Consider the following 13368-nt stretch of genomic DNA (forward strand, 5'->3'; position numbering starts at 1 on the left):
AGAGATTTGGAATCTGAGGACAGAAGGTGTTACAAAAATGCCAAGTAGCACTACTAAAGTAGTTTGTAGAAACTTGGCTGTATGGTTGACAATGGAAATAAAAAAAAAGTGGAGAGAAAAGTAACGAGACCAGTGAAGAAAGAGAAGCTAATACCTGATCCTCCATCATCCTGGACTCTCATCCTCTGTATATGTAAATTTGTTGGAACAAACTCCAGTTTCTTATCAGCTTTCAAGCTACTGGCTTTAAATGAAGGACCTGAGATAAGCAAGACAAAAGTAAGTATAAAACTCTTCTCCTTGTGCCTATGCTAAAACATTCAAGAAGCTTTATTCACCATTTGCTATGTGCTGAAAGTAAAGCAGAGAAAATTAAAAAGAAAAAACAAACCAAAATTTTTCTGTTACTGTTCACGCCTTGTCCTCTACTTTCAGAGTAAGATAAGAGAACAAACAGAATGGACAAATATTCCCTGGTAATTAGCAAACTCACAATAATTATTAATAAAGACAAAAAATATAATAGCATTGTTTACTGATCATAAAGCATTCTGGATTCCCAATTTCAGAGAAGCACTAACAACCCTGGTAGAGAAGAATCACGTTTTTATAAAAAAAAATCACCTTTATACTGGTGCAGGTCAGTCAGATTTTCCTGGTAAGTTAAAATAATTGTTTGGTACTGTGTAACTATTTGTCGACGAAGGCTTTCCCAACAAGGAGACAGTTCTCCCAATTCTTCTAGTTCACAAACCCTGGGGGGGAAAAAAAATGGGGAGGGAGGTAAAGAGAGGTGTTTATGTCCATAGTCCACTTGACCAAGAATGAGTTTCACATCTTATCAACAAAACACCATCCTCAGCTGATACACTCTCAATTTACCATGTCTGAGCTACTCACCAGACTGGAAACAACACATATCCCAAACTTCCAAACACACATCACAAGCACATTTCAGAGCACAGTCTGAGCCCTACTCTGAGGTAAACTGCTTCCTCACAGGCAGAATATACTGTACTTCCCCGAGGAGTCTCAGGTGTTGATCATAAGCAGAACTTCCCACCTTTCTGCAGGAGCTCTCCAACTATGTGAGGATTGGTGAATGATGGGAACTGTCTTGTGTCAGGTGACTTGGGACAATGAGGACCTTTTAAGGACAATTTACTGAACTGTGGTGGCTCTTTAATTAAAAACTCTGACAGAGGTTAGGTGGGATATTAGCACCTATCTGATGTTAGGTCCAAGGAGTATATTCACTGGTAAGGCAGGTACACAACAGTTTTCAAGGCCAGGGAAAGCCTAAGAAGTGTAAGCATTAAGGGTTTGGAGAGACTGCAAGCATTAAGCATTAAGGGTTTGGAGAGACTGAAGATGAGCCAAAAAAACCTTCATCTGAAATCCAGGATTTTGGGCACTCAGGGTAGAATAAAGGAGGATTGGACATCCACAGATATAAACAGGAAAACCCCTTGTACCCCAACTGCCAGGTTTCCAGTCACACATGGCAATCCTCTGTTACATTCTGTTCCCCAGCAGTGCTGCTGAGAAAATACTCAGTGTATTTCATGTCACATTTGTATTACTCTCTTCTTGGATTAGTGTATTATTTGGAATAGAGGAAGAAAGGGGAAAAAATAAACAAGTCAACACCAGACTAAATTCAACAGCACATTACCCCGGAAAAGGTAGAAAAATCATCTGTCAAAAGGATCCAGCACTTTTTGCAATTCTCTCAATATTCCTAATTCCATAGTTTTAACCAATTGTCTGTGTATAATTTAAGACAGCATTTCACAGAGCAATTCCCACTCCACAGTACTTTGGATATTATCAAAAAGAACTAAATTTCCAAGAAAAACATCAGATTGCTTTGCCAACAGGCAACAGCATAAAGTATATTTATCAGTGACCTAGATAAAGACACTTCCAGTCTCATCATAAAACTTGCTTTCTGCATAAGATGCTATTATGATTACCTTGTCAAACCCCCTGCTCAAAACCAGCCATGCATCTGAGCCCTGGTCTTCCTGAAGTAAATTCACAGATTACCACTTCAAGTTTACTTGTTTGTCCCTTAGAGCCAAGACAGCAAGGAATATGGATGCCATAAATAAATAGGCAGTCAAAATGCCACACCCCCCAGTAGATGTTTTCTTTCAAAGGGCATTGGCCCAGAAGAGTTTTATCTAAGAGACAGCAGTTGTGATTATCCAAGGACGTTTTAAAAGTCACCAGGATGTGAAGACAGAAACAGCTGTGCTTGTGTAGCTGTCTGTCATTCCTCTGGGCTGAGAGACTGAGAATGGAGAACAGAGCACTTGGTCAAATTTGAGTGACTCTGTGAATACAAACTGTGATTGTGCACATTATTGAGGGTCACCTCAACTGAACAGAGACAAGGGAGCCTTTCTCAGTAATTACACAAAGGGCTATTTACCTCTGAGCCACACTACCCAGGGGACATATACAAGGTCATATTAACAATCACCTGGGCTGTTATTAACCTGTACCTGTTTACAACAGGCATCCACCAATCTTTGCATGATCTTAGCAAGAGCCTCTGAACAGTCACAATTCATGGCCAAGGCCTCTAACTTCACTGTCTATAGTCTTACTGAAAGACACATTTTTTTGCTCATTCACCCTGAATTCTCCTTATCTTCAAGTCCTTAACCTATATCCATCATACATGGCATCTTATGGATAAGCTTCCCAACTCTTTATTATTATGGTTGTATCTAATAATGAATAGGTGCTTTTAAGCCTACTGTGAGGAAAGCTGTAGAGGAACAAAGATGCAAAATAAAAAACAAATACCTCATGACTAAATGTGCAATGGCATACCCCTAGCCTGCTCCACCAAGGTTGTAGTAGTATGGCTGAACAAGATAGAGCATTCAATTTGTAGAATCTAAGCACACACCACTAAAAACATAACATCAGAAAATTCAGATACTCAATTAGCTTTCCCATGCATGACAAAAAGTCTCTGCCGTCTTCCTGTGAGAGTTTGTCATTTTCACAAAATATGAAAATACCTACAATGAATAGATTAACCCATGATTTTATTTCACAATATTCTGAAGGAACTGAAATTCCTAATATACAATAATGAGAACACCAGTTAGTATTAATAAAGGTCAGACTTAGTTAAGGTCTATAGGATTGGATTAAAATACAGTCAAAATAAAAGCTCAATACTCAAAAACACAGCTAAAATGCTTTAACATTCCAATCTTGGCCTTTACAAAGAGTATATAAAACATTAGATTTGCAAACCACAGCCTACAAATGTAGGGAAGAAACAATCATAAAGGAGTATGTTGCCTGGAAGAAAGTTAATTGCTCCAAAAAGAAGCAAATTCAGACTAAACCTACAAAATGCTTAACAGATTTCCTTCTCCCTCCCATCTCCTAAAATGAGGCCATGTCATTACTGTACTACAGCATTTCATTTTACTTGCTTTTATTCTGTTTTGTTTTCCAGTCAAAACTACTCTTCTGACTCTCAAAGCCATTTTTTATCTCACTGAGTAGTCAGTGCATTAACACAGATATATTTATGCCTTTGTAACTCAGTAACAGCCACATCACTGCTGTATTACTGCACATGTAAACCATCCCAAAACTCACCTTGCTGCATCTTCCTCTAGAAGCAGCTTCACAAATTGTCTAGGGATGTGCAGTGACAGGATGCTCTCTGCCATCTGCTCTAAGATTCTCAAGTGGTTTCCATCGGTCGTTGGGAAACGATACATTCGGCAAATGGCACCACCAAACACTAAAAAATTAAAACCATGTTATTTAAGCCTAGGGTCTGACTTAAAAGTGTACAAAGTCTCTTCTTTCTTAAAGTAAATGGCTTCAGTTCACTATGCTGAAACACCCTGCTGTAAAGATCTGGTTTAAGCAGGCATCAGTCTACCTTTTGCACGCATGGTCATTCTGCAATGGCCATTCTTCAAGTGTTTGCAGGAAAAGCCTCCACTCCAAATGACCTACTACACTGCTAAAGAAGCTAAATTAAATATATATTCACCTTTTAAAATGCCCTTTTTTTGTCTATGTACTGTGCATTTTACTCTCACGCAATCATTTGCTGGAAAACTAACTCTTCTGCAAGATTCTTTCTGTAAAGCAATTTGCTTTCCTCTGACCCTCTCCTCACCCTGCAACAATTGTTTAGGAATAGACTATGAAATTTCATGGAAAAAGTTATATTACAGTCAATCTAATGGCAAGAGTTTGCTTCTGCTGTTTTTACAGTACAGAATAGTGCATATGATAAAATTATTTATTCTGGTATGACCCTCAAAGGACTGCTCAATCAGCAGCCTGTTCCTATTCAAATGAAACATCTGCTGAAATGCCCTGGGGCCACAGGCACACAGGGAAGATTAGCTTTTACTGATACCTAAAGCTTACTTGTTACAGCCCAAGGCAGCTTACCAGATTTCAGTAGTGCATCCTTCCGCAATGAAGCATATTTGGATCTGATTCCTAAGGATTCTGTTAAACTTTCATCAACTGGCAACACAGTCTAAACAAAAAAAAAAACCAAGAAAAATCAGAAATTGTAAAGAATGAAACATCAGCGCCCAAACAATATGCAGTGATGACCTATCAGAAAGACTTCAAAGAAATATTCAACTCCACACATGCTTTAAAGAAATATTTCTAATATTTCTCCTGTGGATAAGAAATATTGCGGGCTGGAATCCTAAGCATTCCTATTTACTTCTACTGCACAGTTCAAAATGCCACAAAAATTTTCATCCAGCCTTTCAATTACTTATGCTAGCACAGCTCCAGAGTCCTTGCAGGTACTGCATCAATAGGCACAAACAGATCTGGAGGATAAAAAGGGATTCTAATGCACACTGTGAATATAATACACATATAAGAGTTCAATGATCATCAAAATACTCAAAACACAAGCCTTACAGAATTAAATATATGTCTAGGCTGAGAAAGTACTGCAAACATCTGCTCTCAAACAATTCTAGGAATTCCTTAGCATCTTCATTACAGATTTGCTGAATGGTACCTTTCAATCCACAATGTGAAATAAAATACCACATGTCTCTGAAACTGCTTATCCATGCACCAAATGCACCAATGAACAGTACCAAAAGCCTCTTCCAAAGAAGAACATGAATACTTAATACTAAAGCTTAACCATTTAAAATTAAAATGTTTTTTCCCAAGACTTTTAACCCCACACATGAGAACCAAGAGCTCTGCAAATCTCAAAATGGCTTCATCACCATTAGGTGATGCTCCTTACAGTATTTTGAAAATGCAAAGCACTAGTAAATTTAAAGATGGACAGGAAAGTTGATGGCAGATGTCAGCTTAGCTTATTTCAATGCTGGCAATAAATCTGCATTCTTCTGAATTTGGTCCAATGCTCATACTCACCCTTCCATTAATTGTATCAGGTGACCTTGTCACTGGAGGCCTTTGGTCAGATTTTTCCTCCATCTGCCATCCAATAACTGTGATGTTTCCAACACGGTCACTTTCAGCCGACCTGCAACAAATACTCTGCGTTGAGATTTTTTTGGAGGAGGACCTGTTCATCAACAAGGAAACACTTATAAAAGGCTATTAATCTTCAAACTTCAATAACAGTTTAAACAGGAAGCTTTTCAACTTCATTTGGAATAATTTTATAATGGGTTCATCCAACAGAAGAACATTCCCCTTATTCCACAAGGATGCTGCATGGAATGAAGGCAGCCTAGGTAGCGCTCTGTGCTCAGCTTATACATTTCAGGGTAACATGACAATGAGAAGAAATGCATGTATTCACACATTTTGATAACCAGAATATACTTGATATCAAAACAAGGGAGTTTAATTAAGTCCATTTCAACTTAGCCATGACATAAGAGGTTTTAATCTCAACCATGTTTTGAAGAATTAACAGTTAAAAGAAGGAAAATATTACAAACCTTAGTGTTATGTGCAACCTGTGGTACTTCTCCTGAAGAAGATCCTTTACAGTGAACGTCCCAGAACCCAACAAATACATCTGAAAGAAGATGAATTCCAGAATTTTATTTACCTTTATAGTGAGCAAAGGCTTTGACCACAGCACTGAAGTGCAAAATCCATACTAGTTCAAGAGCAAAACCATAACTAAATATGCCATATACAACTAATTAAAATCTCTTAAAATTTAATATATTTGATAATTTCTACAAGTTTTTCTTCTACTAGAGGACAATATGCATTTTTGTTTCTCTAGGATATACATGGAGGCACCTCAGTATATATGAGCTTAGGTCAAGCAATTCAGGAACATGAAAGCAATGGCTGAACAGGGCTCAGGCTGCATCTTTGACCCAAATTTGTCTCCTTGTGAAGAACTTACTTCCTCTGGAGGTGTTAATTTTTCCCTAGAGTTTCCCTATGAAGCACTGAACAGAGAGGGCTGGCTCTGCTGCCCCTGAGGAAGCCATGGAAGAGCAGATACATTGGGCCTGAAATAGTATTCTGGACAACAGTGGGAGAAGAAAAGGCCTGTATTGCCCAAAAATCCAAGTAGCAACATGGGAGCGCTGACACTGAAAGGTTTTTTTTCAGTAAAGGAACAAACCTTATCCCTGAACCAAATCTAATGTATCAGTGATTCCCAGAATTTAGATGTTCTGTTCCAAAGGAACGTTTCATTCTGGCATTTTTGCACAGGCTAGAAGCCTCAGTCAGGGGTGTTAGATCCTATTCATTATCTAGTTCGCTAAAAATGTCCACAATATAAGAGCACAAGTGACAGGACCTTTTTTATTTAAATCCATGGTTTCCAAAGTTGCTGCAGACAAGCCTTATTTGAGAAAAGTGGCAATGCTTCTCACTCTGCCAAGCCAATCTCATTTGTTCCTCCTTTCCCTATCCATCTTGCTTTCTGTATGATCAGTGCTGCTCTCTCTCTGTTTTCTTCCACAGAAGTTACTAATTGTATCTCTTTCCCTCTCATTTCCTTGCTCCACTGACTGGGCAGGCAACAGAATAAAGCAAACTTACTGTTCCCTGAGATCTATCTTTGACGTCATACACGGAGAGTTTGATTTGTGTCATTTGATTGATAAGAGAGTCTTGGAAAAAGGCAATGCTGCTTAGAAAGATAGGATTACTTGTTCCCTGTAATCATAAACAAAAAGCCAAAAGTTAATGCAAGGCGATATTTGTTAGGGAAGAAATGATTCCTGTGTTAGCTTTGATTTTAAATGTAATCTAGAAGTACCTGAGCACTCACCTCAATAATTTCTGTCTGTGCATGCTTCGTCCAGAATGCCTGGGGAGGCGTAGTTACACTCACTGCTACAAAACTATTTGGTTTTCGATCTAGCGATGGAGTTAGCAGCTCACTGCAAGCTTAGGTATGCAACAGATAAATACATTTAGATTCAGGATCTTTTTCATGTTGCTGTAAGACTCTACATTTTTATAAAACCACATTATACACTCTGGGCAATCAAACCACAAAGGGCTTCATATTCATTCTATCACCACACTATAAAAGCAGACATCACCCAACTTTGTGCACGCAAACAGTAAACATGCAGTCAGCTCAGTCTGGCTCCAAGCTCTGGAGCTGCAATTTAAACTTGTTCTCTTCTAATACATGCCTATCCACCCCTTGGCAAGCTCATCCTAAGAGCCCACATGCAGGTTTTCCCCTGGGAATCTCATGACCTGGCTGCATTTGATTTGAAGTCACGCTCCATTAAGCCCATTATCAAATGGCATTTGCCCAGGGACAACCAACAGAAGCGCCTGAACATTGATCAAGCAGCACTGCTGAGGAAAACCAGCTTGTAATTGCAAGATGACAGCAATTTATTTCCTTTAAAATGTTACTGTGAGTTTAACTGCTGGGAAAAGGACTATGGTGAGTAGGAAACAATTTCCAAAAATTGCCATAACTGACCCTACACAATTACATTAAACTTCAGAGCCAAATTCTATCTGGCTAGATACAGGTAGCTACAGTGTGGTCTAACTCAGCTTCAGCTACATGCAGGAAGTTAATTCTGAAATTTAGCTAAACAGCTTTGTAATTCTAGACATTTTTAATTTATCTGAAAATAATTGAAATACCTCCTTCAGCTCTGAGAATGCTTGTTAAGATTATTATTCATAACACAATTACACACAACTGATAAAATTTTCTAATTTTACATTTGCCTACTGTCAAGAGCATAACCTTTCAAATAATAGTCCACTATTAAGCCATAAAAAACATCCTGCAGTTGAAAATGTGGACTGAATTTTCATGAGAAAACATTTTCCACTTAAAGAATAAGTGAGGTGAGTCAATGCACAAGCTTCTTGTCCAAATTCAACCATCTCACAATTCAGGTCACTTCTACATCTTGCATTATCACTTGACAGCAAAAACCCCAGGAAAGAAGTTAGGTGTAATTCACAATTCTTAGAAACCATTTTGCCCTAAAATGGTGTTTCCAGCAAATCTTCAGTTTGCTTGAAGACCTGAACTGCTGGTTAACTGACAGTGAAGGGAGTTTCACTGCAACTTCACATAAACAAAGTCAACAACAACAACAACAACAACAACAATAATAATAATAATAATAATCACATAGTAAACATTAAAAATTTTGTAAGACCAATTTTTTTGTTACAGACTTCTAGAAACTCCACAAATGAAACTGCTGGCTGCTTATCAAAAGATACTGTACAAGCAGCACAAAAACTGTACCACATCTCCATAAAAATCGGAGCAAAGTTGCAAACCTTACTATATGAAATGCACTTCAAAATCAACACTTACAAAACCTCACACATATTCAACAGCATGCATTATCAAAACTAGCATGAAAATCACATAAGCCTACCTAAACTGAACTCTAAAATTGGCTCATCTGGATCTTGAATGTTTCCTGTAAAACAGAAAAATTACCACAAGATTAGACAATTCACATCACTGTCACGTGAATTCTTTCCTGAAGTTGCAATCACACAGAGAAAGAAACTACATTTTATACAAAAAGTATTTTTCTTTAATTCAGTGAGCCATGACTGGTATCTAAAACATTTATCTGGTAATCCTTGGTATCTAATAATTATTTGGAAAATCTGGGATGATCTCAGTTTATAAAACATATTAAAATATGTAAACCTATACGAGATTATATGCAATATGGGAATAGTAAATGCTTAATCTCAATAGAAAACAGCAGGATTAAAGCCTGAGCCACTACTAACTCCAAATTATTAAATCTGTGGTAGTTAATAGGACAAAATTTAAAAGTACCTGTCTCTCTCGCTAATGAAAGCAAGCCTCTGAGGGTTAGAATCCTAATTTAATAACCATAAAAGATAAGAGAGACAAGCCTCAGCTCCCTGAACTCTTTTGAAAATTTTATACAATGTAAATCAAGGAGGTTGCCAAGACTCTTCCTAGACCGTGACATTATTTTGTAATTTTCTCCCCATTGCTTATTTTTGAGTGACAAATATAACTACAAAAAATCTAACTTAATTTTTTTAATCCCCCTCTGATTTCAATGTTTTGTCTATTTTAAAAGTAGCAAATTCAAGATTTTTAGAATTTTTTAGCATAATTCCTTTATCTCATTACCTCCAGATAACCAGACAGATCTAAATCTTCGAGCAATTAAAAGAAAAAAAAACCAACATTAGCACAAGGCAGATTCTGGAAGAAGCAGCAAAAGAGCAGTAGCTGCCAGGAAGGTACAAACCTGTTAGAGAAAGGCCAACCATGTCAGAGGTGACATCAATGGTGGAGGCCCTCTGCACAGTGCGGGACTTGGCACCATGGCGGGGGCTGTGTTCTCTTGCTGTCATTTTCTCATGAAGAGCCCTTCTCTTCTTGCTGCTTGACTTTACTGATGTTTGTCTCACAGAGTAGCAGAGTGCAGCAGGTTGTATCCAATTGCTATTCCTCTAACATTACCATGCTAAGCAACAGAGAAAGCAAAAACATACACCAAAATTTTAGGCCACTATCAGCTACTGTTATTTTCAACCACAGCAAATCTACTGCCATAAAATCATCTCAGGTCATTCAAATAAAATGCTCAAGGCAGATCCAATGCATAGTAACTCCATTTGCATGAACTCTACATCTGCAGAATTTTACAGCAAATTGTTGAAAACTGGACCATGTGCAAGAAAGCTTTTCTGTCAGAGAATGGGGCTTGAGAGAGACATGCTAACAAACCAGCTGCTCTTCTCCTTTGTCTAAGTGATTAAACCATCCTTAATGAAGTTTCCTGGTTTCTACTCCCTGGGGAGCACAAGTAAATTTGTCAGATGGGGCCTCTGTCTGCAGAGGAAGCACTAGGGATAAGGACAAAGGGACCACAGGTTGGTGGAGTGCAGAACAAAAGGGCAGGAAATGTTGTCAGTGTCAGCACACTGTGCTGTTCTAGGCTCTACTGCCATGAGAAAGGGATAATGAAAACTATAAATAAAGCCTACTGGGCCAGAGAGAGCTTGAAATTCTGGGATGGTGGTGGAAAGAAAAAGCAAAAAGGGATGCCTGCTGATGTGGCAGATAGCAGCATTGGTGCTTTTCCTCCACTTTTTTGGACTACAGACATCCATGACAGTCCTTCCCCTCACAATGCCTATGAAGTGAAAATTACAGTAGGAAAGAAAGCCTACAGAAAATTTGGTTATGATTTTGAATGTGAATGTTCCTTCAATCAACTGTGCTAGCACTGCAGTTATGGAACTTTTTTATTTGTTTCATAATCTTATGACAAACTCTATTAATTTAGCAAGTAAGGAGTAAAATCTAATAAACCTGAAAAGTACTAATAGAGTAACTAACACCTTCCCAGAAGTCTGTCATTCATTCTACAAAACATTTGAACCACACTGCAAAATGGGAGAGTATTTCTTTTCCTTTTAGGTTGATGGGCCTAACAATGAGCAAGATGCATTCTAATCAAACAAAGTACCTAGCTTACATTTTGTTCTAAAACACCACTTTAAATCTGTCAGAAGACTTCCAAAGGAACATTGAACCTGCTTAACTTAAGTCTCTGAATTTAATTAGTCAGCATACGCCTCTGGAGGATTTCAAAAGAATCTTTCTCTCTCTATGGGGTACTCAAGCTTCTTAACTATCACTGCTTCACTGGACACCAAAAATTCAAATGCAAGTTAAGCATGTAAGACAACTGAACTGAACACAGCCTGGACATCTACATCAGCTTAGAAATTAGATTTTAAATGAGGAGCTCATTCTAGGGAGGAAATTTGGACTTTGCCTACATAATAAGCCAGTCTGTTACCACTCAGAAGTAAGAATTTGATTCAAGTCAGGTTTATATAATATGGCATAAGTCAATTCCAAATGGGAAAAAAAATTTCTTTTGAATGGAAGAGGCAGAAACTGAGATCTCTGAACATCGCACCCCAAAGCTCTAAAACTCAGTGACAGTGTATAAAAACAACACTCAGCCTATATATATGTATAATTTCTGACAGTCAAATATTAAAGTAGGCAGATTTTCAATGCATATTGAATAGTTGAGATTGGATAAATTCTGGAGTTTACCTAATCCAACCCCTTTGCTTGAAGGAAGCTTCTCAGGACAGTGTCCAGTTGGTTTTGGACAAGAATTGGACAAGGTCTTTTGGACAAGACCTCTCTAACCAACCTGGTTGTTCCAAGGTTTGATCACACACAGTAAAAAAAGCTTTATTCTATTTATTAATGTTTAAGTGGCTAGTGAATAACCAACCTTTCTCAAATAGAACTGAATGTCCTAGTATTTATTCAAATAAAACTTCCATCAAAATTCTTTGACAGTTTCCAAGGCTTTCCATTCTCCTATTTTTTTCCCTTCTTTCAGCAATAGGTTTTCCTTGGTTTGTTCTTTATATAATGTGATGTTTAACAGTCTGTAAATTTATTAAACCTAACCGCCTGATGAAAAGACCTACAAAATGTACTTGCAGAGATTAAGACAGGATGCCATAGGCCCTTCCCCCAAAATCTACAAATAACATATTAGAGAATAACTGACATGTTCACCAAGGTACAGGTCAGACAGCAATTAGACTTAAGAGCCTGGCTGCTTTTAAGTTTAAATCTCTGCAATCCTTAAAAAGGGTCAATCCTTGATAAGTTACAAGAGGGTCAGGTATCTAATTTGTTTTGAAGCTATTTGTATTTAAATATTACTGGGTGTGATAGTTTTCCAAGGTTCTCTAAGACCTCAACGATTCATTTAAATTGCAATATTAATTTATCATCTAATGACACATCTTTACTTGCAAGGATCGTACTTACAGAGGGCTCTTTTCCTCATGAGGAGAGGGATTTTGTATATCATATCAGTTAAATCCACATCTAAAAAAATAAACAAAATAATCATCATAAATGCACCATCTTTTTATACTGCATACATCACAACCAGTGGGCAGGTACCATTCTCAGATTAATCCATTCTCAGAATTAACTGTAAATGTAACTTCTGATTACCAGTGCTCACAATAAAGTTTACTGAAAAGAAAAAGATTGTATGATCCTCTACTGGACCTCATAGAGCTTTAGTCATGGCAATACCGAGCTAGAGCAGGAGCACAAACAAATAAGCTTACGCTGAAAAGGACTGACTTCAGGTCAGCATTTGGTGAGTGGGTAGAACGGCTGTAAGAAATATATGTAAACATGTTTACCAAAAGGCTTGTTGCTATTAAGAAGGAATGTATATGATGAGTTTAAGACAGCATTTGTTACTATGCTTGCTTTTCTACAGCTAAACTTTCAAAACATTGTTGTTTGGAAGAGTTATAACTGTTACTGTCACGAGAGAAGATTCTGTGTCAAAATACAGAAGTTCAAAAGATCAGGATGTAGGTCTCTTACTCCACTGGGTGAAAATACTATGTGAGGGAGGCTTCTACAAGCAGGTGGCAATGTAAAAGCAAATTATTCTTAAGCTTACTACAGGTTAAATGAAGACTTACATTTGATAATGCCACCATCTCATTCAAGTACATTTATATTAAAAGGCTATGTCTTTTAAGATCTCCCATTTATCCCATATTGCAGTAAAAGATATTAGTAATTCCAGTCTCAGTTTCTTGCTTTAATCACCAGCCCTACCAATTACCCAAGACTGCTTTAGAATTTAACTTGAGCTCTTATCACTTACAGAAAGATATTATCTCACCTAAAGAACATAGGAGGCAGGTGTCTGATCTCACCACTCAGGTTCTCTGTGCAGTCACTGGTGAAACACAGGCACTTCCAGAGAACAAGTCACTCTTTGCCAAGGTAGGTGGGATGAGTCACCCCATGGAGATACCTCTCTCTAATTATAAAAATTATTTAGATGACTCACTTAGCCCTGCTGC

At 37.7% G+C, this 13368-nt stretch overlaps 1 protein-coding gene across 9 annotated transcripts in view; it reads right to left on the minus strand.

Annotated features, from left to right (window-relative positions):
- INPP4A (inositol polyphosphate-4-phosphatase type I A) overlaps positions 1-13368 on the minus strand; it is a 111506-nt gene that overhangs the window by 36454 nt on the left and 61684 nt on the right. For all 9 annotated transcript variants that reach the window (XM_066545217.1, XM_066545216.1, XM_066545214.1 and 6 more), the window contains 11 exons: positions 12299-12358; positions 9732-9950; positions 8865-8909; positions 7262-7380; positions 7030-7146; positions 5958-6037; positions 5422-5533; positions 4450-4540; positions 3634-3781; positions 625-755; positions 155-259 (listed from right to left, as the gene is read on the minus strand). In XM_066545217.1, coding sequence (XP_066401314.1) covers positions 155-259; positions 625-755; positions 3634-3781; positions 4450-4540; positions 5422-5533; positions 5958-6037; positions 7030-7146; positions 7262-7380; positions 8865-8909; positions 9732-9837 — 1054 coding nt within the window. In that variant the 5' untranslated portion in view covers positions 9838-9950; positions 12299-12358. The remainder of the gene's footprint in view (positions 1-154; positions 260-624; positions 756-3633; positions 3782-4449; positions 4541-5421; positions 5534-5957; positions 6038-7029; positions 7147-7261; positions 7381-8864; positions 8910-9731; positions 9951-12298; positions 12359-13368) is intronic.

This window comes from Molothrus aeneus, chromosome 2 (assembly GCF_037042795.1).
Source record: "Molothrus aeneus isolate 106 chromosome 2, BPBGC_Maene_1.0, whole genome shotgun sequence".
In the NCBI taxonomy this organism is placed as follows: Eukaryota; Metazoa; Chordata; class Aves; order Passeriformes; family Icteridae; genus Molothrus; species Molothrus aeneus.